This window comes from Pteronotus mesoamericanus, unplaced genomic scaffold, assembly GCF_021234165.1.
Source record: "Pteronotus mesoamericanus isolate MK-2021 breed Mesoamerican mustached bat unplaced genomic scaffold, CSHL_Meso_final contig_59, whole genome shotgun sequence".
In the NCBI taxonomy this organism is placed as follows: domain Eukaryota; kingdom Metazoa; phylum Chordata; class Mammalia; order Chiroptera; family Mormoopidae; genus Pteronotus; species Pteronotus mesoamericanus.
The window spans coordinates 272036-295067 of record NW_026555206.1 but is presented as its reverse complement, the minus strand read 5'-3'; the positions used below and the strand labels follow the sequence as shown (position 1 = coordinate 295067).

The 23032-nt window shown below is 46.6% G+C and overlaps 1 protein-coding gene across 3 annotated transcripts; it reads right to left on the bottom strand.

Annotated features, from left to right (window-relative positions):
- Window positions 1-3547: 3547 nt before the first annotated feature.
- On the bottom strand, window positions 3548-21547 carry PRXL2A (peroxiredoxin like 2A). Of its 3 annotated transcripts, none has more exons than XM_054580440.1 (6): window positions 21354-21547; window positions 12787-12966; window positions 10994-11085; window positions 7646-7786; window positions 6843-7007; window positions 3548-4220 (listed from the first exon to the last, which is right to left on the bottom strand). In XM_054580440.1, exons 2-6 carry the CDS (start codon window positions 12962-12964, stop codon window positions 4107-4109), a joined length of 690 nt encoding a protein of 229 aa, XP_054436415.1. In that variant the 5' UTR covers window positions 12965-12966; window positions 21354-21547; the 3' UTR covers window positions 3548-4106. The 3 variants fall into 3 exon arrangements, with proteins under 3 accessions (XP_054436415.1, XP_054436416.1, XP_054436417.1); XM_054580441.1 differs by having other exon boundaries at window positions 12787-12949; window positions 21354-21546; XM_054580442.1 differs by lacking the exon at window positions 21354-21547 and adding an exon at window positions 21132-21148 and having other exon boundaries at window positions 12787-12949.
- Between the last annotated feature and the right edge of the window lie 1485 nt (window positions 21548-23032).

Genomic DNA, 23032 nt, shown 5'->3' with positions numbered 1-23032 from the left:
AAGAAGCAACAGGAGAGCCTAGGCTGGGCTGCTTTAGCTCACTGGGAAGTCAGAGAAAAGGGGGCTTTGGAGACAGGTTCAGGGGGTAGGCTCAGGATGAGCTGTCGCTGCTCACTGCTCCACTGGTTGCAAGTTTTGTGGGGGTCCCTTGCAGGGGTATCCAACCTGGGCTGCACGTGGCCCAGGTTGGCTATGAATGCGGCCCAACACAAAATCGTAAATTCAAACCTTTTTTTTTTTTTTGCTCATAAGTTTTTGGTTTGAAGTTTTGGTTTGGTTTTGTTTGTCTATTTAATGTGTGGCCCAAGACAATTCTTCCAGTGTGGCCCAGAAACACCGAAAGGTTGGACACCTCTGCGGCTTAGAGTTTAGGAGATACGTGTCTGTGGAAGAAGAAGAGGAGGAAGGGAAAGGCACAGGCATGCTCCCCAGAGGGAGAGCGCGCACTGGGTCCTTTGTCTTGAGGGGTTTTATTTTTTTCTTGCAGGTGGGAATCTTAGGGGAGACCTCAGGACCATCTCAGTAGAATATTTATCAGCTTTTCAGGTGTGTCCTTTCAGAGTTGTGGTCTCCAATGATTGGTTGGCACCAGGGCCAGGGGTCATTAGTCAGTGCAGCTGGTCCTGATGTCAGCCCTGGCATCATTTATCTGGTTTTGCTGCTTTTTTGGGCCCAAGGCTGAAATAACTGAGGCCTAGGTGTTACCTTTAGTGAGGAAAAGTCAGGAGGTTTAAACTGCATGACCAGTGATATGAGAAGTCATGGGGTTCAAACCACATGACCAGTGACATGCTAGGGGAGGAAATGTTACCCTGGCATGCGGTCTTTGTTTTTCCAGTTCTTCCCATTGATAGGCACCCGAGGCTTTCTGCCTTGCTGACCTTCTGTACCTGGCCCATCATCCTTGCTCTGCTTATGTCTAACTGTCTACCACAGATATACCTGGGAAGGAACAGGTCCTTGAAAGAATCACTCCCCTAATCTAGGGATCCCCTACTCTATCATTCTTTATGGTAATTGTTTAATAAATGAACAAATGCAAAACAAAACAAACTCTTCCCCTTTAAACCTAGGAAGGATTTGAGGGGTTAAAGCAGGACTTTTCCTTTCCCTTCCCTACCAAACATAAATTCACAATACCTGCCTACTTGTCCCATGGGACATTAGTAACTGAGAATGGAGGGAAGGTAGCCAGGGCTAAGAAGTATTCAGTCTGGACCCTCTGATTTCATCTACCCTCTATGCTCACAACCTCCTAAAGCCCCTTCCCCACAGCTAGCTCACCTTCCTTACCCCACCCCAGTGGCATGCCTGACCCTGGCAAAAGAGAGATAAAGTACCATACGCACTGCTTCTTTTCCCTCAGTGTTTTGTTTTATTTTTAAAATAGCCATGGATGTGAAAAAGGGACTGCTTTTGAGTACTCAGTGTATTGGGAAACAGGACATCCAATCAAGTAAACGGAACAGACTAGACTCATCCTTGTTCTTCTGTACCTACTATTTACTTTCCCTCTAGCCATTATCTTGGTTCAGGGTCTTGATTCTACATGAAATGACATCTTTACCCTCTCCACCTATCCAAATATTCTCTATTTTGAAGGTTCAATTTCAGACCGGGATCCTTCCACATCTATGTCTATACCATCCCTGACCTTTGCCACCTAAAGACTTTTTCCAAAACTCATCAGAGATTTTGGGAGCAGCCTGGTTCTGAGTAAGTTAAGGTGTGAACTCTGGCATTCCAAACTTGACACCGAGTTCTTTTAGGATGGTTCCCAACCTTGGCTGCATGTTGGAATGACCCCAGAGCTTTAAGAAACATTGTTGCCTGGGTCTCTTTGCAGAGATTCTGATTGAATGGGCTTGTGGGTGTAGCCTGGGCATCAGAATTTTTTTTAACATCCCCAGGTGTTTTCTCTGTGTATTCAAATTGGGAAATTTCAGCTTTTCATCAGGGGCTCTTTCTTGCATTCCCCCAGCAGTTTTGCACTATTGTGGGTTTTCAATTTATCAGATAAAGAAAAGGGAATATGCTAATACTTGTCAGAGATTTGTTGAAGCTTTAAGCCCAAAGCCCACAGATATTAATGTCTTTGATTTGCAAGGTCACTGAAATTCTTGCTTCTCAAAGTGTGGGCCTTAGACCAGTAGACTGTCCTCTGGAGCTTGTTAGAAATGCAGACACTGCAGTCTTGAGAGCTGTGCAAGTTTCAACACAAATGATTTTGTCTACCTCCTACACTAAAAGACTTGAACAAATGCTAGGATAGTTCCTAGAAGCTCAAGGCTGTTCCCCTTGAGTCCCAGGCATGGGAAAGCTCAAGGATAGCAAAAGAATTTAGTTGATTCAAGCCAAACACCTGACTGTAGGTCCCTGACCTTCCTTTTCTTAAAGCAGTCACTTAAAAACAAACAAAAACCTTACAACTGTAAATTCTTTCTCTGTCTCTTGAAGATGTCTAAGTTTGTATCTCCTGAAACCCAGTGTCTTTCTTTCTCAAGGATGTGGGGGCCCTCCCTTTGAAACGTAATCACCAGGACAGATAAAGCTCCTTCTCCCAGTCTCTTGTGGGAGGGCAGGAGTCTAATGTGATAAGCTGGACAGTTAGCAGACACAGCCAGCCTCATCACATTGACCAGTATCTCCAACCCACTTTTTGTAATTTTCCACCACCTTGACTCTGTTCAAGCCCGTGTGCTCGCCCTCCCTACTCCTTCATTCTCCCTTTAAAATTCTAGTCACTTCTGCACAGAGCTCAGTTTTATATTGAGGTCTCTCATCTACTGTGCTCATTACTGAATAAAATCTGTCTTTAATGCCTTTAACTAGTGTCTGCGTTAGTTTTCCTTTAACAGTCTCCATTTTAACAAGATCCTTAGGTTATCTGCATGTACATTAAAGTCTGAGAAGCACTGTTTTATAATATTTATCTTTCCCTCAATGACTTCTAATAAATAGACCTGAATGAAGACAGGAATTATAATGCTCACTTTACCAGTGAGAGAGCTGAGGGCCAGAGCTTGGCTTGAAATCACACAGTTAAACTAGAACTTAAACTCATCTCATGACTCAGTGTGGTTTTCCCTAATGCCATAGTAATCAGGAGTAAAACAGTTGGTGAAGGAAATCATAATAAGGTTTCTCTTTATGCACCCATTGCTGTAATGGCCATATAGGAGCTACTCTTCTTTAGTTGCAAGAGAGCCATTTCAGGATCAAGTGTCTTCCAGACACCAAAGAATTCTCATCTGAGTTATCCTATCAGTAGCTGGAGTCCCAGGGATCAGACACTGTGTTGACCCAGTTCAAGTGCAGAACAGTATTCTCTCAAGTCCGCAGAAGCTCAGCCCTTTACAGGCCTGTGCACACTAGAAGTCAGACCTGGTCACCATCTTAGTCCTCAGCCAGCCACCTTACCCCATACACATGCAGAACACTGATTTTTCACGTTCAGTGTCTTTGACATGGGTGATTTAAACACAACCATCATCTTGGTAAATATTTTTATTATTAGCTTTATCAGAAAAACTTGTATTATAGGCAATTTCTGATACATAATTTTATTAGAGCCAGAAATAACTTCTTCCCGAAAAACAAACCTCTAGTGTTAGAATGAAAAAAAAAGATATAATTTTATCAAGCCATCCAGAGCACATCAAAGCACATCAATTACTTTATGTAAATATTACTTTAACATTATATAGTAATGAATAGAAAATACACAGGCGAAAAACCTTATATCCTTAATTTTCTAGTCAACTTTTCTTAGATTTTTAAAGGCAGGAAAATAAACCTTATTTCAAATAACAGCACCTCAAACATCATATACATTTCTAGTGAGGTACACCAGTCAACTTTAAGCCTCATATTTTCCAGGTTTAGCAGTAATATCCCTCGCTCCTTTCTTAGATTTTTATCAGTCTTATTTGGGGGCATCTTTATCTTATTGAGCCTAAACATAGTACAGTATTAAAATACATTAATGATCTATACTGAAAATGTGGCATAAGTGGGTTTCTAACCCGTTAGAGACATGAGTTCAAACATCTTATGAACATAGGTTAGTGTCCCTAGGTATCCCTGAGCTGGGCAGTTTCAGACAATCATTTGTTCTCTGAGGCTGAAGTTTGTGGTTTGATCTTCTTAGCAGCTTCCAGAACAGAAAATGGGTTTACTTTATCTCCAAATTCTTTTTCCCGGTGCTCAAGAAGAATGCCCTAAAAGGAAAGTGGAGGGAACATCAATCCTCATTCTGAGTCATTTAGTCAGGGGACAGAGACCAGAATTGGGTCTGGCACTTCCCTTGAAGAGTTTAGTCTTTGGGGGAAGGGAGATTGGGGACAGCTACATCACAATCTTTGGACTGTACAAGCAGCACTTTGGGAGCAGGAAGTCAGGAGTGATCAAATTTCACCTGGTGATCGAGGAAGGCTTCACAGATAAAGCAGGAGAGGTAACCAGGATGTCTACAAGTAGAGGTGAGGTAAGAGAGATTTCTGGGTGAAGAGAACTGAGTAAGTGTGAAGGTGTGAATGTGGAGCTCAGAGGTCAGCTCTTGGCAGGTGTTGAATGATCATTTGAAAAGATAGATCGTCTCTTAAGTTTTCTTAAGGAACTGGGAGCCCCTCACCTCTGATACTGTGATAAAAAAATGCCCTAAGACACAGGATACCCCAAAGCACCCTGAAGTGGTAAGAATGATAAAATAATGTGTTTGTGATCAGGATCAAGAAATCCTTGTGAAAGTGTTCTTTGGCCCATGACAGCTGGGAACTCAAATTAAAAAAATAAAAAGCTGTCATGGTGCCATTATTTATAAATACTTTAAAGAAAACAAAAAGTTCCACCACACTGTGTTGACTACAGGGAAGCTGATCAGGAAACTGAATTTACTTGCCCAGTGAAGCCGTAAGCAGACATTGAAAATACTAAGGAAGAATATAAATGACATGTGTTCATGATATACTGTTAAATGAGAAATAAATCTAACTTAGTAAGATACTGTGTTTTAAAAACAAACAAAAGGCCTCTCAGCTTAGCTCTGTTCTAACAGGTTGTCCATGATGGCTGAGATTATAGAATGGCTCTCCCTATCTTCTACTGCTTGGTTTTCAATTTTTTTTTTTTTAATGTGGAAACATGTTACTTCATTAAAGTAATTATGTTTAAAGATTATTACAAAGGAAATCCCCAGTGTGTGGCACCTGGCACAGTGAGACTGCAAAAACTTCTCCAAAGAAAGATGGAGGCCAGTCCTGAAGCTCTGCCAGCCAGTCAGCCTTCCAGGAGGAAGAAGGCAGGAGGCTCCAGGGAGCACCAACAAAGCCAAACACCCCACCTAGCAACACCAGGGCATGCCAGCCAGACTTGGGGAGCCCGTGAGCACCAGATGAGTCACTGCCAGGCAAGAGTAGGCTGGCAGGGAAGCCAAGCCCTGCCCTGGAGGCTGAGGGAAGGCAGAGATAGGGAGGGGGAAGGAACCCCACAGTGCCAGACTGGGAAGAGGCTGAGTGATCCTCTGGGCAAGTGGCCTGCCCAAGTGCAAGGGCATCTGGAAGGGGTCTCTGGGAACCATTCCTAAAGAGAGGCTATGGGTGAGGGAAGGGCAGGGTTTCTAGAGCAGGGCAGAGCTGACTTCCTGAGTTTTATTTCCACTTACTAGGTGTGTATTTTTGCCTGTTTTTCATATCTCTAGGCCCATTTCCTTATATGTGGATGGGAATAAAAATACCTAATATCCCAGACTGGTTGTGAAGACGACATGAGATTATGTATATGAACAATGAGAGAAGGCAGGCCCTCACTGGCAGACACTACCACCACGACATTTTGATATTTAGCAGAAAGTCAGCAAGTAGGTTTGTGTTCATTCAGACACCAATTCATGCTAGATTCTAATATATACCAGTAATAGCAGTTACTAAGCTTTAAAGGAAGAGATTAGAAATAAAGCTTAAAATGGAAGGATTTCTATTCTCATTAGCTTTTTGCCCCTCACAAATTAGGAAAAGTACTATGTAATAGTCAATGTTAGCAGTGAGATCCACCAATGCAGACAACCCTGTCTTTTTACAGATGAGGTCCTCTTGCCAGGTTCTCAAGCCTGCATCTGCTTTACCCCATCCCAGCTCTGCATCCTCCTGGCCTCTGCGGGCACTGCCCTCCAGTGCAGGGGAATCCCCAAGGCTCGTGGCTGCCCATGGTCTGACATGGAGCATCCACCTACCTGCCCCCTGGGCCCACAGTCCTCATCTCCCTATACCTTCCCCAAGGGCCCAAGTTAGTCTGGATGCTCATAGCCAGGACCCAAGATAGCCCATGTGATGAGAAATCTGTTACCCTTCTAGGGGCGGCTCTGACACCAGGACCTCCACAGCAAAAAGATCTGTCGCCCCACATCTCTTTGCTACTTTCCCTAATTTGGCCTGTTTTGAATCCTTCTTTCCCCTTCACTTTTCTCTGCTGTCCATCCTGGATGACCTGGGAACACTGCAAAGAAGTATGTTCTTGACAGAAAAAGACCCATGCTTTTGTTCAAGCATAGAGAACAGAACTTGACATCACCTTGACAGAACACCTGGGTTCTGGCCCCTGCAGTGGCACCAATGAGTTGTGCTCCTGGGTGCAGCACTCACCTCACCTGTAAAACTGTGACAACTTCATGATGCTATTGTGAAGAGTGAAGAGATGTGTGATAAATGGCAACTTCTCTCCTTTTCCTTCCTCATGTTCCCTGGCTTTCTGGACAGAAGTCTGGGAGACTCAGTCACCCCCTATAGGGGTCTCATGCTCACAGACACCGACATCCACAGACCCACACATGAACACTAGGAATTTACCTGCTTCCCTGATCCCACTACAAAAACTCCCCCGAGGATGAATCCTTCGCCTTCCAGGTTTCCAGAGAAGCCCCCATTCCGGGCCCGGAAGAAGTTGTTCCAGACACCGAGCCGGACAAATCCCATGAACATCATCTTCCGCCTTTGGGGGCCGTAGAACATCTTCTGTAGCAGCAAGGAGGACAGACCCCATGAACAGCCTGTGTGCCTGCCTTCCCCAGGGAGGAAAGGTTCCCTACAGGGCACTGATTTTCAGACAAAGACTCAAAGCCTACTGGTTCACGTCCTTCCCACAAAACACACTGCCCCCATCCACAGACACTCTCAGCCACCCAGGGAAACAGCTGCCAACCTCAATGCAGGTCTGACCTGGGCAGCTTTCGGCTCTGACGCCAACCTACTGCTAGAGACATACAGGGTTTCCATGCCTGACAGGGCGATTACAGTCTTGCATTCTGCACAGGTGAGAGTAGGGGGAAAAGAGGGAGAGTATGACTGCAATACATTAACAGGCAGGGGCTTGTGCTGGGCCGCTGCCTACATGGTAGGGAAAATCCAATGTAGTTTCAGCTACTTCCTAGGCTCCCATTCCCAAGTGACAATTCAGGAAGGGCTCAATTAACACTTGAGAGCACAGCTTTTCAGTGTCTAATCAGGCTACGCTCAGAGGGCCGGGAAGGCCCCTGCAAGTTCAGGGCAGCTGAAGGGATGCCCTCCCCAGCTTCCAGTTCCAGGTCAGACACACCCTACGCCTGAGCACAAGCCCCACCAGTCTGTGTCTGACAGGCTCACAGCCCATGTACCTTTTCATCCAGGAAGATTTCTCCTTTGAAATAAGGCTGGAAGTCCTTCACTTCAGTCTTGATCTGCTCCTTCACCACTGCATAGAGAGGGACACCCAGCTCATCCAACTTGGGCTTCAGGGAGGACAGCTCTGCAGCCTCCTGCAGGAAAGAGGGAAGGTCACGGGCACATCTGCCTGTGGCTCCGTGGCAACCAACATCCTCTGCCCTACAGGCCCAGAGCATGGCTGGCACTGAATATAGAAGAACAAAGACAACAAAATGCCAGAAATAATTAAGGCCTCTGTTCTGTAGCCCAGCCTAACACTGTCCCAGCTGGTCACTAGGCCTCAGCAGGGTGTCAGGTCCCATCCTCGGCATAGACTTCCCGTGGTTCTCCCTGGTAGGAAGGGGAGGTTAGGCTCCTGTTACGTGTGTTGTAACCATTGTCCAGGGAGCATCCCAAACACGGTGCCCTATTCCTAGCTCTGATGCTTCTCTCCTAACCCTTCTTCTACCAGGAATCCAACCTTTTGGCATCTCTGGGACACTGGAAGAAGAGTTTTCTTGGGCCACACATCAAATACACAAACACTACCGAAAACTGATGAGCAAAAAAAAAAAAGTTTCAAGTAAATTTACAATTTTGTGTTGGGCTGCAGGTGGGACACCCCTGTAACTAGTCCCTCACTGCAATAACCTTTCTGCAGCTCAAACCCTACCCTCCAGAAAGGGACCTTTATTCTAAAATGTCCTCCTTGGTTAGTCCAGCCTATAGCGAAGCCCTGATTCTCTGTGCATAGCCAATCTTTCCTGCTCGGTGACTTCTTCTGTACCAAGTCTGTGTGTTATCATTATCGAACACTGTCTCTTAAGTTCCCAAGTGTGTCTCCTAGTTAGAAACTATACCTCCCATTTCTTTCATCCCTTAGTGCCAAGCACATAGCTGAATATATAGAAGGCACTAGATACCAGGGGGGAAGATTTGAAGGTGGAGGTGGACAATAAGGAGAATGCAGCTGAGCCAAGAAGTACAGACATCCTGGACACTCATGAACTGCATGCTGGATGACTAAGTGAAACTGCCTGTGCATAGTGAGGCTTCGAAGTTAAGAACAAATTCCGTTTTTTACATTTGGTGCCAGAATTAAAAAATAGCAGGAAATTCTTTCTAATGCAGCCCACTTACCTTCAATACAAATGCATTATTGTACAGTGGCAACTACATTAGTTTTTATTTATTTTCTAGAACAAAACAAAAAGGGATCGCTAACAAAGCAGGATTCATTATAATGCTTTCATCAAGACCTTTAGTGAGTGGCAAGCTTGGCTCTTGAGAAGAGAGGGCTACAGGCCTGCTATGGTCAAAGACCACCTGTGTGTGAAATGAAGGTTTTACTCACTCTTTCTGGGCTCTTTACTCTGAGTGTGTCACTGTACAAAGCCAAGAAGTGGACAGTCACGTGCGTCCTCCACAGGCCCCTCAAAATAGCTCAGACTGCCATCTGACCATGCTCTTAGAAACGTAAGTTTCTACAAAATGCTCTGCCAGGGCAGAGGCCAGAGCACACATAGGTTGTAATTAGACAGAGCAGTTGCTCTTAGAACCTTTTGGGTTTAACTGGCCTTGAGAAATCAAGTCACAACAGGCTTTCATGTTGGTATTAAGAGTTATCACAGACGTGGAATCAAAAGCTCTGACCTTAAACTATGGCAGGCAGAACAACACTCTCTGAGGAGGTCCATATCCTGATCCCAGAAACCTGTGAATATGTGTTGTTGCAAGGCAAGGGGGAATTAAGGCAGCAGGTGGAATTTAGGTTGCCAGTCAGCTGATCTTAAAGGAAATTGTCCTCTATTATCTAGGTGGTTCCCATGTGGAAACACAAGGATCCTTAAATGTGGAAGAGGAAAGTGGGAAGTCAGTGTCATGGTCCTACAATGTGAGAAAGACTTGACCACCCATTGCTGGCTTTACACACGGTGTAAGGGGCCTCAAGCCAAGGCCTGCACATGCCCCTGTTTGCTGCAAGAAGCAAGGAAACCGTTTGTCTCCTACACCCTCCAGGAGAAATGCTCAATGAGACTCATTTCTGATTTATGACCTCTAGAACTGTAAGATAATAAATTTATATTGTTTAAAGCCACCGAGTTTGTGATAATTTGTGACAGCAGCAATAGGAAATTAATATACCTCCTTACCGCAGTCTGACTTTGCCACAACCTCTGCACCTCAGTTTCCTCCTCTATAAAACTTGAATAACAACAAGCTGTATTTTCCAGGGATACAGTGAGGAACGAATGCAGTAACAGGCATGAAAGTGCCCTGAATGCAAGGTATAGCAGGGCATCATTTCATGTAAGTAGCTTCTTTGCCAGCACAACCACACAAGCAGGGGAGAGTTCTGCAAGGCTGAAAGGAAATTCTTCAGGGTCAGGAAGAACAAGAGGGATGAGGATGACAACTTGTATGAGGCCAAGGTCACTACTAGAGAAGCACAGTTGTCTCAAGAGGAGGACTGTTATTCCCTGCTCTCCCTGAGGCAGGGCAGTGTTCTCAGAACCTGCCACCTACTGACTTGTGTGACCAAACCACTCTGGCCCTCAGTTTACCTATCTGTAAAGCGACAAGGCTGGACCTTGCCTTCCCCTGACAACTTCCTCCATTACTAAGCAGAAGATGATGGCCTCCCTCTGAGGCACCAACCTGGAGACGTCCCAGTCACTGGGCCCCAACTTTCACCAAACACACATGCTAAGTGTACCCACACTATTGGCATGCCTGAAATCTCTTCAAGCCACGGATTCAATACCATGAGCACAGTGAGGCAATGGAGACTGGAGAACCCCCATGCAAATGTGTGGCTCTCAGCTGTCCACCAGCAACGCTAGGCGCTTCCCCAAGAACAGGGAGAGAGGCAGGTCCGTTCTACAAGTGCGACCTTGTGGTCCCTCATGTGCTGCCGCCATACCACTGGTGGGGGCTGGCCATGCCTGAACCAGTAACAACCCAGACATATCCTTTCCATGAGCAAATCCTTGTGCTGAGCATCAGGAACACGGAATTAGATCTGGTCTCTGTCCTTGATTCAATAGGAAGACAGTCCAGGACACAAATAATACAAGAGTGAAAGGGTCTGAGAACAACAAAGGAAAGTCAAGTATGTTGCTAACCCCAGGATATGGTGAGTTATTAAATGAACAGAAATAGAATAAGTCAAAGAAATACCTAGAGCAAATAACAAAAAAATGGACCAGTGTTGATCAAAGGCTAGAGTGGGCCTATAGGACCTTGATCCAGGCTGGAAATGCACTGGCTCCCCACTTGTTAGGATACTTTTCTCTGACCAAATCTTCAAATGTACTCACCTCTCGACAGAGAAAACAGCCTGGCCTTCGCACAGCCATAATCACAGCTCCATTCTTTTCCCAGAGCTCCTTTGCTTTGAAAGTCCTTGGCTCTGGGTAGGAAAGAAAGGAATTCAGTATCATCTCTGCCCATCTCTGCCCTGCCCTCAGCCTTCCTGACTACTCAGCAGTTCATAGATGGTACCAGGCCTACCAGAGGGCCTGGACAGGCATTTCATAAGTGGAAAAAGCACACAGGAAACACAGACAGGAAAGTGTCACCCTCTGAGGAAAATCAATACAGTGTCGGGATCCTGTTATATACCCAAAATGCCTCTCCTCCGTAAAATCTATTTGTAAACTTGAACAGTGTTCAAACTAAAACATTTCTGCAAAAATGCAGCTAAGAAAACTCCAACTCTTAAAAAAAGTATCTGAAGGGATTAAGTCAACAGTAAAAAATAAAAAAACTTACCCTAAGTGTGTTAACTACAGCATTATCCACAGGGGAGGGGGGAAGACACCTAATGAGGAAATGTTTGGGTTGCACTGCAATCAAGCCCAGTTCCCAGGTCAGAGTGAGTCTGCATCTAGCTGTGTGACCTTGGACATGTTGTGTCTACCCCCTGAACCTCAGTTTCTTCATTTGTAAATGCAGATGCTTAGCACTGAACTGCAGGGAGTATTAACAGATGGATATGTAAGTGCTCACCACAATGTCTGATAATACAGAGTTAGTGAGGGGTCAGTAAGTATGAACCCTTATTATTTTAACATTTTTCAGAGGACTCCATGTCCCTGTGGGATGTTATATTAAAAATGGGGGTGGGGGAGGGGGGTGGGGTGAGACTGGGAATTCTGGGTTAAACAAAGCACAACAGCTCTCTCTCTGCAGGGCTTCTTAGTCCCTTAGAAAAGTGACCTACATCATAAATCAGTTACAGTCTCTGCCTTCTGTTGATAAACTTCCTCAGTTACTGAACAGATGACCACAGCCTCCCTTTGAGGGGCCTAACTGGAGACCACCCAGTGAGCCCCAACCTTCACCAAACTCACATGCCAACTATCCTCACACTATCAAAATGACTGAAATCCCCCTGAGCTGCAGACCCAACGCCGAGAGCAGTAAGGCAATGGAGCTCCTCCATGCAAATGTGTGGCTCTCAGCTGTCCATTGGGAACTCCAAGGGGCTCCCAAGAAGAGGGAGACAGGCAGGTCCATTCTAAAAGTGTGACCTTGTGGTGCCCCATGTGTCGCAGCCACATTGCAGGTGACAGCTGGCCATGCCTGTACCAGTAACAATCCAGACACCTCCTTTCAATGAGCAAATCCCTGTGCTGAGCATCAGGAACATGGAATTGGGCACACAGTGTTTCTCAAACTTGTTTGACTTGGGAGCTCCTATTTTTTGAAGATCTAGAAGACCAAATTCCTCAGAATACACTCTGGAAAGATTGGTTCAGTAAACGGTGGTATAATATTACTAAATATTATGGAGCAATTATCATTACAGTTAGAGAAACAGAAAATGAAAAATGATTTTAGTAAGAAAAAGCTAACCTGTAAAATATCACATACACTCAGATAACAAATGTATAATAATATGTAAAAATATGCAAAAATAAAAACGATTACTGTTAAGGTAATGGAATTATCAGTAATTTAAAAAGCATTATTAAATTTTCCTAATGTTGTTATATTACTTTTTCAATTAAAAAAAGTTATCTTACAAAGAAAAAATAAATAAATAAGCCTGCATCCCAGTGCCCCAGTGCCCTGGAAAAGTACTGAGACCAGAAGCGTCACTGCTTACCCTTCTCCAGTGTTTTCAGGTCTATTTCTTCCAGGTAGTCCAGAGTTGCTTGCTGTGGCTTAGACAGAAATATGTCCGTGTTGGCCAGCAACAGTGCCAGGGCAGCAGCCCCCACGGCCCCCGCACCAATCGACCACATCCCCATGGTGAAGAAACTTGGATCCTGGAGGAAAGACATTTCTGGAGATTGAGAGGAAGGCAGACAATGTTACTATTCTCACAAGGCGGCTGGAATTTGATCTCTCAAAGTTCAAGGCTCCAGCTGGGCAGCCACCAGGAGGCCAGAGGCAAGGAGAGGAGGAGCAGCGGAGATGGGAGTGGACAAGGGCTGCTGGGCACCTGCCACTACAAGAGCTGGATGCAACAGACACAAGGAGGCTATTTGCCTCTAGCAGCTCACCAGTGGGTCAAGAGTGATTACAGAGAAATGACAGCCCTCTGAGATGCTTCTCTTGCTGTTCCCTCTCCCATGCCCAAGGTTATAGCCTCCCAGTTCTGCAATGCTCATCTGGGTAGCGGTGGGAATGACCAAATGAAAACAGCATTTAGGAGAATTTGGCATCTCTGTATATTAGGGAAGGGGAAGAAAGGGGGAGGCCAGTGTGTGTGTTGGGGGAGGGGATGCTGCTATAGTATCTCTGATGTGAGGGACTCGAGCTGGGGGAGAAGTTCCTTATAACCTCACCACTCAAAATGTGGTCTCATGGACTGGCAGCATTGACATCAAGTAGAAACGCAGAATCTCAAGCCTTACCTCAGAATTAAGGAATCATAAACCGCAATTTAATCAGATCAGGCAAGTGATTCATATGCACATTAATGTCTGAGAAGCACTGTCTTAAAGCAAAGAATTCAGGATTTTTGTGCTTGGTTGGCTCCTAGGGCAGGCTGGCCTTGGAAAGCTGGGCCCTCCTCAAGGCCCTCACTTGTTTCCTCAGCTCACTGCGGGGGAGCACTGATGCTGGCAGTCAAAGACAGGAACACATTTCCACACCTCTACCTGGAATGTCCTACCCTGTTTGTCTATTCTTCAAGACTCAGACACCTCTTCGAGAAGTCTTCTTGGATGCTATGCCTATCCCCACTCCCAGCCCAAGAGGTGTTTATTTGCCCCTACCTTGGAACTACGCCTGCACTGCACCCATGATCTGTCTAATGTGTGTGACACAAGATTTGGACCCATCTGCTAGTTTTCTCTTCTTTGACTCTGTTCCTCTGTTTGTCCCTGAACCTCCTGTGCCTAATACAGTACCTGTTTGGTATACAGTGGGTTCTCCATAAATATGTGATGAAATTAATTCAATAGAAGTAAATGATGAAGACAACAACTTGTGGAAGACCTAAGTCCTTGGGCCAAGCAGGAAAGAATCTCCCATGGGCTGGCTTCCAATTATTTTACGTAGCAAAGTTACACATGGTTGGATTACGGTGCACAAAACAATTAGGAGGAAAACCACAGCTCTCACCTGCTTGCTTGTAAACAAGAGATTCACCAGTGTCTGGAACAACAGCTGTACCTTTACACGCTTCTAAAACATCCCTGGATTTCTGACATGTGTGTATGATTCAGGAGCACATGACATGGTCTCTGATCACAAATCTGATAACATCTCTACATCAGTACTCAAAGGCCCGCTTACATCTACACTACAAAAGGAATTGCTTCAACTCCTGGAACACATCAGCATACTTCAGGAAGTCCAACGACCCTTAAAGTCAGCTCCACATCCTTCCCACACACCACAGCTATTCTTAGAGGCAAAAAGGCTCCATTGACAATCATTTAGCCTGTTTGCTCAAGAGTAGAAGGGAATCAGACTCAACCACTCAATATTTATTTCCAAATATCTATTCAACACAGATCTGTCAAATAAATGGCAATTTAGTTGGATATAAAAATAAATGATACACAATCCTCAAGGAGATATAAACCTAGTGCAAGGATAACAGAAATTCAAGAGGAAAGGCAAGGCAGCTTGGGAAAGGTATGAACATGGGACTATGGCAGTGAAGGGCTGAGAGTTAGTTACATCTGCTCTAGCACTCATAGAAGCACCCAGAAGGAAGTATCTTTGGAGCTGATTTAGGCCCCAGAGCGCAGGATGGAAGAGCTAGGTCAGGCCTGGGCTGAACAAACTTGGGAAGCAGCAGGCTGGCTGTGGGTGGATGTCAGTGCTGAACGTACTCTGAGAACGCAAACTTCAATGTCCCAAAGGCCCTACTTGAAATTCAAGAGGTAAAAGTGTAAGAGTGATTCCAAAACCACCAGGGGCAATGTTTAGCATCGCTCCTCCACCTCTGGCTGTGATCCAGAAAGTGTGAGCCGGGTGTGGACCTCGTCCTCAGGCCCTCGTCCTCAGGCCCTGCAGCACTAATATGCAAGAGCTCCATTAGCACTAGAGGTGACAGTGTGCCTCACCATGAACAGATGCTCGCAGGGGGCCTCTAACAGCGCCTCTTCTGCCAGTAGAAAGGATTGAAAATTTACTTTGGACACCTAGAAATTATGTAGGTGGAGCCCCTCAGCCAAGGCCCTGTGAACTACAAAGCAATTTCCATGAGGCATGTATAAAAGAATATACCACTACAACTTGCTGCACAGCAAGAACTGATCCTGAGCCCTGAATTACAGCTATCCCATCTGCAAAAAAAAGATGGGGCTTCTGGGCAAAAATAGAGATGAGTCTCTCTCTAAGATAAGAACCAAGTCTTCATATTCTTGGTTCTTCGTAATTCTACCCTCTCCTCCCCATTTCAATTTATAGAGTGTTTTCTCCCTACAGCCCAGAGCTCCACAGGTATCTTCCCTCCCCACACATGGTCCCTTATCCCCAGTTTTGGGCAGTTCAAACCTGGGAACAAAGCACTCACCATTCAGTGTCCACACTCCTCCTGTCTGCTTACCTAGTGAGCAGGCAGGAATAAGGCTCAGGCAGCAGGGGAGCGGCTGGGGGCGGAGCTCTAGAGTCCTGCCTACGGCCTGAGGCTCATTCACTTCAAGGGAAGGACCAAGACACCCAGTTACCCTGGGGCTCCTGCAGCTGCTAATAGTCAATTTCCAGAAAAATATCAAAATGGAAATCTGCCAGGGCCCCCTAGCCTTTCAAAATTTGAACAAAGTTTGAGTCATCTGCAGTCATGCAGATTATAACATTTATCAAGTGCCAACAGACTCCCTCTCTGCTCTCCAGTGTGGTCTAACGAAGTGAAGCCTTTCAGCCCATGTGTCACACTAACTAAAATCAAAGATTTCTCTTTTTCCGTGGTTGCTTGTGCAGCCTGCACCTTGCCCCCTTCTTCCCTCATACCCAGGAAGTCAGCTGGCACTACTGTGGCCCCTCACCTGCTGTTTCTTCTTCTTTCACGTTCCCTTCTTTTTCTGCCACTTATGTGGCTGCTTTCAACCCACACACCCTTCCTGGGCAACTTCCCCAACTTCCAGCACTTCACTCACCACTTTGGAATTGACTTCCAGGTTCTATTGCTCTTCCTGACTCAGTTTCCACTTGGGCGTTCTGCACATTATCTCTGTTGCATTATGTCCATAAGTGACCTCCACTAAAGTTAGTTTCTCCTCTGGAGTTCTCTAGCTCAGTGAATGACACAACATTTAGCTAACTGCTCAAGCCAGAAACAGAGAGTCACACTTAACTTCTTTCTTTCTTGTAGCCCACATCCAGTCAGGAAAATGTGTTTGCCACTCATCCTCTTCTTAACCTCACTGCTGCTGTCCATGCCCAGGCCCGTAGGTACTTTGTACCTGGCTTGTAACACACAGCTGAGCTTGGGTTGGTTCTAGTCAGATCTTCTACAATTAGTTCTCCACGCTGTAGCCAGAGTGCCTGTAACACTCCGACCTGACCACCCCTTTCCCTTACTTTTGGATTTCCACAATGAACTCCTCAGTGTGTCGGTGGAGCCTTTCACAGCTTAACTTCAGCCCACCATTCAGCTTCATTCCTGCCGCTTCCACGGCCTCACGAGACCACTCATTGCTCAAGGACAAGAACAGGTTTTGTTAGGTTCCTCAACACTGTTGCTCCGGTTGCCTCCTTTACCCAGAACATGCTTCTAATCCATGCCAACTAGGTAAAGGCCAACAGCACGTCACACTTTCTCTCCAAAGCCTTTCTGGAAAGTTCCAACAAATGACTGCTCCCTCACCTCTGATTTAATAGCATGTATGCATACGCAAATACACATACTTTTGCACATTGCATAAACAAAAGGACTTAGTGTAGTTGAGTTCTTTACATGTCTGTTTACATAAGACGGTGGAGTGATATGAGGACAAGGGCCACTGTCTTATTCATTTCTGCATCTCCAGAGCTTACCACAAATCCTGATAACTAGCAGGCATTAAATGTCTAATGACATGATTTGAATTTTACTCTTTAAATTCCACAGTGAGATGGAGTTGGAACTAATTTGTAGCAACCCAATTTCAGTGTTGGCAATGAACTTAAATAAAATACTCAGGACTGTAGCTTAGGTAACCTTAGGTTGGGTTCTAGCTCTATTGCTTACTGGCAGGGCAATCCAACAGAGGTTATGAAGGCACTCTGGGCCTGGGTCTCTCATCTGTATACACAGAGGGAGGAACTAGAAAACCAATGAGGTTTTCTCCTCCCTCTGTGTATACAGATGATGAGGTCAGCTATGACATCCAAAGTCACTAAAGTACCGCATGATTGCAACTCCAGGAATCTGACGTCCAGAAAACTACGGGAACACTTGCTACTACTACTCTCCAGATGGGTGTGCGTTTTCACTTCCTGCTTCCCCAGGCCTAATTCCTGCCAGTTCAAGGAACTGTCTCTGCATAGGAACTGACAGAGTCCTAATCAAAGTACCGAAAAATATAATTGTAGGGGATTCCAGTCAACATGGAGATGTAAGCAGATATGGCTCCCCTCTTTGTACAATCACATCAAAATTACAACGAAACTATAGAACAACTATCACTCAGGAAAATCAGAAATTGAGTTGAATGAAAGTCTGGCAACTATGGATTTGAAGAAACCACATCCATCCAGGCTGGTAGGAGGGCTGTGAGCACCATGCAGCGGGCTGGATCAACACCTGTGTGAATAAAAATTCGGGAGGGATGGATATCTTGGGAGACAGAGGTCTCAGACCCACACCAGGCCCCAAGCCCAGGATTCCAATGCCAGGAGGATAAGTTCCCACAACTTCTGGCTACAAAAATCAGCAGGGATTGAGACCATGGAGGAGGCTGGTGGAGCCCTAAGCAGCTCCACTTTGGGAACCCACACATGGTCTCAGCTGCTCAGGCTCGCCCCCTCTGAGCTCCAGCACTGGGGTGGCAGCTTGAAGGACACCAGTGGTATACAGGGAGAGACTGAAGTGTCTGGCACTGGAGCAAGCAGAGGCCATTGTCCCTTTGCTGAACCAAGCCCTCCCCCAACAGAGCTGGTAGGCTGGTGCCATATCTGAGATTCCAGCAACCTGGCTAACACTGTGTGACACACCTTGGAGGCTCTACCCCACCCAAATTAAGGGCCCACCCACGCTGCTCTTCCATAAGAATGGCTGGTCTTTGGCTCCCGAATCCTATCAAACAAGCCAGCTGGCTTCCGTGAGCCCTAGTGGCAGCCAGGGTAGAGTCACAGCTTGGCTTCACCTGGGAACCTCCAAGGCCAGCACAAGTAGCAGCCATCTCAGATGGCTTTACAGTTCAAAGAAATGAGATTCATAATAGTATAAACAGCCTCTGGGACAACTCTAAGAGGTCCAACATTCGCCTCATAGCGATGCTAGGAAGAGAAAAGAAAGAGCGAGAAATTGGAAATCTACCTGAAAAAATTGTGAAAGAAAACTTCCCTAATTTGGTGAAGGAAATAGACATGCAAGTACAGAAGCGCAGGGAGTCCCAGTTATGATGGGTACAAGGAGGCCCACTTCAAGCCACGTCATTATTAAAAGGCTGAAGGTTAAAGATAAGGAGAGACTCTTAGAAAAGAAGTTAGTTACTGGAAGGTTGCCAGATGGGAGGGGGTAGGGGGAGAATGGGTGAAGAGGTAAGGGGATTAAGAAGTACAAATAGGTAGTTAAGAATCGCCATGGGGATGTATAGGAAACGTAGTAGCCAAAGAACTTATACATATGACTCATGGACATGAACAATGGTGGGGGGATTGCCTTAGGGAGTAGAGGGAGCTGGGTAGAGGGGGGCCAAAGGGGAAAAACAATCAGAATATCTGTAGTAGCATAATAAAATATAATGTAAAGGAAACAGAACAACAACAACAAAAAACAATGTACCATCACTGGGTGGATTAATTCATGCCTGATACAAGTAGAGACAGCATCATAGTTTAAACATTAAGGGTACACCTTCCCAGTTCAGCCCCACCCAGGGTATCCTCCCTCCTCTGAATGAGCTGGTTTGAGGCAGAGCCAGGGAAGAGGGAAGAAAGGGGTGCTGAGGGACACAAAGATAACTAAGGGTGGACATGGGCCTCCTTGCCTCAAGCCCTTAGTGAACAAGCCTCGAAAGGATGCCTCATCTCCCTTCTTTGCTCTCCTCTGTTCCCCACTCCTCCCCTCAGAACTCTCGTTCAGCCTCTTGTTCAACTGAGTAGATAAGGAAACTAAGGCACAGAGAAGGGGCTACCTTGTCCAAGGTTACATGGGGCAGGGGTGGTCAGTGACTGTGCTGGAACTCCCAACTCCTAGTCTATGATTCTTTATCCTGCACTGGACACTCCTGCAGAGGCTAGAACAGTGTGGAGGATCAGGGCTCAGGAAGGTGAGCAGGTCTGCAGGTTCTGAAGTCCACTCACTGGCTTGAAGAAGGCTGAAAGCAAAACTGCTCCTGGACACAGCCTGGGAATCAGGTGGCTAGAAAACACTCGCCTTTTCCAAGCCCAATTCTTTGCATAATCCAAAGCCAAATGTTTTCGTAAGGGTCACTTTCTCTATTCTCAGCTGAGAAGCCATTATGCGTCTCTGACCCACAGTAACAAGGTCCTGTCAATTCTGAAAGATAAGAACACAGGCTTGAAAAAGCCAGTTAAGCAGCCTGGTGACACAGACACCCAGGGCCCCAAGAGCATTAGGGAATTTGCTTCCACCCACCCTTGTCATTAAGTATCATAGAAGTAGCCATTTGCTATGAGCTGCCTAGTTCTGGCCCAGCCTGCCTCTCAGAGACCAGATTCAGAACTTTCTCAACAGATGCCGAAATCAGAATAAAAGGACATAATAAGCTACTGGGAAACTCTGAGACACTGCATGGGTGAAGGAGGATTGCGAGGACTAGGAGAGGTCCTTTCCCCTGACCAGTGATCCTGAAGCTACAGAGAACCCCCCCCCCTCACCCTCCAAAGAGAATCAAAGGATTAAATGCATATATGCTGCTTTGCAAGCTACCTTATAAAGAGTGGTATCAATGTGAGGTATTATCCTTACTACTTTCTAGATTAGTCAACAATTGCCCTTAAAATGTTTGTACACAAAATAAAGGGTTTCTGATGACCCGGTAAGTTCCAAGGAGTCAGGGTTCACGAGGCTGTGCCAGAGCAGGAGTATTCAAGACTATACAAGCTGGCACTCACACAACGCTTTTCAAAATAAATCCTAAGTAATTATTCATTTTTTCAATCCATCTGCCAAGATCAAAAGAAATGACATTAAAATTAAAAGAACAAAAACAAAAAACAGTAACTAAACTGAGGTCTAAGTAATTGGGCTGTGGAAAGAGCATGGTGTGGTAAGGAAAAGAGGCTGAGTCAGCTGGGCCCGACCCAGTACGGCTTTTGGACGCACCAGGTGTGCATCCCCACAGTCCCCTTCAGGCTGGGCCTTAACCATCCTTTCCATCTCCTTCACCTCCCAGTCCCTGCAAGAACCTCCACGATTGGTGCCTTGTTCGGCTTTTCATTCCCAGACTTCAGCCCAGTGTTTTTAAATGTTTGTATACCTGGGCTCTTTCCAACTGTGTCAGGAGTTTATAATTCTTTGGGGACAGGAGGCAAACAGGTGCCTGTAAGATTCTCAAAAAGCTAGATACCGTGGTCCCATAAAATAAATGACTCTACGCAAGTACAGAGACAGATCGTCAAGTCCCTCAGGCTATACTAGCTCACCTCCAACTCGTTCCACCCGCCAACCCCTAACACTCCCTCAGGCCCAGCCCGGGCTGTGCCCCCGCGGGACCGACGCGCCAAGGCAAAGCCCTTTTCTCAGCTCTTTGTCTCAGAAATTCAGGCAGGTCAGTGCCATCAGCCTCGCTCAAAGCCTCTTGGTGGGGTAGACGGGGGTTCAAAGGCGCCGGTCCCAGCCCCGGGTCTCTGACCTACACACAGGGTTTTTCCACTGACCGCAGCGCGCTGGGACGAGCGGACCAGCGTCGCGGAGCCAAGAGAGGACGTCGTCCTCTGAATGAGGTTGGGGTCACGTCGGTTCCAGGCAGGTGCGGCCGCGCCCTGCGGGTTTGGAAGGAGCCTCCCCTTGGCTGTGGACCAGCCCGACAGCGAAAAAAAATAAACCCGCTGCAAATCAATCCGCGAACCGCCGACCCTGCTCTGCCTCGGTTTCCTCACCTGCGCGGAGGCGGAGCCCACCTATGCGGAGGTCACGTGCCTCGCTGAGCCCTGCGTGCAACACTTCCCGCTTGTGCTTCCCTCCCGCCTGCTTTCTCTCGAGCCCGCCGCTGGGGACTGAAGCACCAAATTCCCTCCAGCCCCATGGGTACAGGGGTGGTCCCAGCGCCTGCGCAGGTTCGCGCCTGCGCTGGAGTCCCGTCGCTCCCACGTGACCTGTCTCCGCTCCCCCGCCCGTTGGGAGGAGCTCTGGCTCCTTGCCCATTTCGCTTTTTCCCCGCTGCTGCTGGCGGTGCAGAGGGCGGTAAGGCCTCTCCGGGGCCAGAAGCGTAGTTCGCGTGCGGTGCCTCGTTCTCACAGCTCTAGCTTCGTTTAGTCCTTCGCGAGTGGCGACCCTAGACTTACGTTTCTTAACTGAGAGGCCCTTTTCGAAGCAAAATGACCCTTAATTGGATCTGGACACACCTGTCCTGCAGCTGAGGGCGGTCACCTTTTAGTCAGAGCAGTTTTTTTGACTGCTTTTTTGGGGGGCGGGGCGGGTGGGGAGTAGTCATCTGTAGGGGGAATCCTTAGCATTGATCCAGTGCGTTCAGTCTTTAGGAATGGCTTCAGAATTGCCAGCCTCTGACCCCATCCCACATTCCCTTTCATCCCCAAATGCTGGTCAATGGGCAGGCGGTGTGAGGGGCGGCCTGGAGCACTGGCTCCTGGGATGTTGCCCATTCCTCTCAGATTTTGAGTAATGTGGTCTAGTTTGGCCCCCACTCGTTCATCCATTCATTCATTCATTTACTCATATATTATGTTCACACTATTTCACAAAAATAAGTGATTGAGAGAACACCTTTTCAGAAATAGGTAGAACTGATTCACAATACAACACTTAAAATATCACTGGGACAACAGTTTGATTAGTCACAGGGCAGTGTGCAATGAGGTAGCAGAGCAGGGCTGACACCTCCACTGGGCAGAGGTGGCCATCTGTCTGCAATGCTTTTCTCCCACTTTACCTGGCAACCGCCTACCAGTGTACAAGTCCAAATGCTTCCCTGATTTACTTCCCTGAACTGACTCGGACTCCACGTTCCTTGTAAACTAATGAACCTGTAGAGTCTATTCAAGAGGTCTCCCTAACCAGACTGTGAGATCCTTTGCTTCACCTTTGGGACGCCAGAGCCTGGCCAAAGGCCAGTACTGAGATGTACTTGCGAAGTGTGGTGTACTTGGGAAGTGTGGTGAATCAGAGGTGGTTTCTAGATTAGGAGTGAGAGGGATAAGCTTGAGTGATCATGCAGGCTTCTTACAGGACCAGGTATTTTAGCTGAAGACCCACAGGTGTTTGGTATATTGATAATTTGATACAATATGGGCATAGTCATAAGAAGGTAATTTATCCTTCAGACTTAGAGCAATGGTCCCCAAATTTTTGGCACCAAGGACTGGTGTGTGTGGGGCAGCGGGGGGCGGGGTGGGGGCGGCCACGGACAGGAGGCAGAGTTCAGGCAGCAAGCAATGCCAGCGAAGCTTCGCTCTCTGAGGCGCACTGCTCACCTGCTGTGCCACCCAGTTCCTAACAGGGTACCAGTCCGTGGCTTGGAGGGTTGAGGACCTCTGACTTAGAGGACCTTTCTCATTCCTGCGTCATTCCTCCTTACCATGTGAAAGGGAAGGGGAGAAGC

What these genes read in the sequence shown, in the direction of transcription:
- PRXL2A (XM_054580440.1), bottom strand. Translation starts at nt 12,964, where the DNA reads ATGTCTTTCCTCCAGGATCCAAGTTTCTTCACCATGGGGATGTGGTCG. An exon ending in CCTGAAAACACTGGAGAAGG is followed by an intron (nt 11,086 to 12,786) that starts GTAAGCAGTGAC and finishes TTTCCTACCCAG; the next exon opens with AGCCAAGGACTTTCAAAGCA. An exon ending in AAATCTTCCTGGATGAAAAG is followed by an intron (nt 7,008 to 7,645) that starts GTACATGGGCTG and finishes TTGCTGCTACAG; the next exon opens with AAGATGTTCTACGGCCCCCA.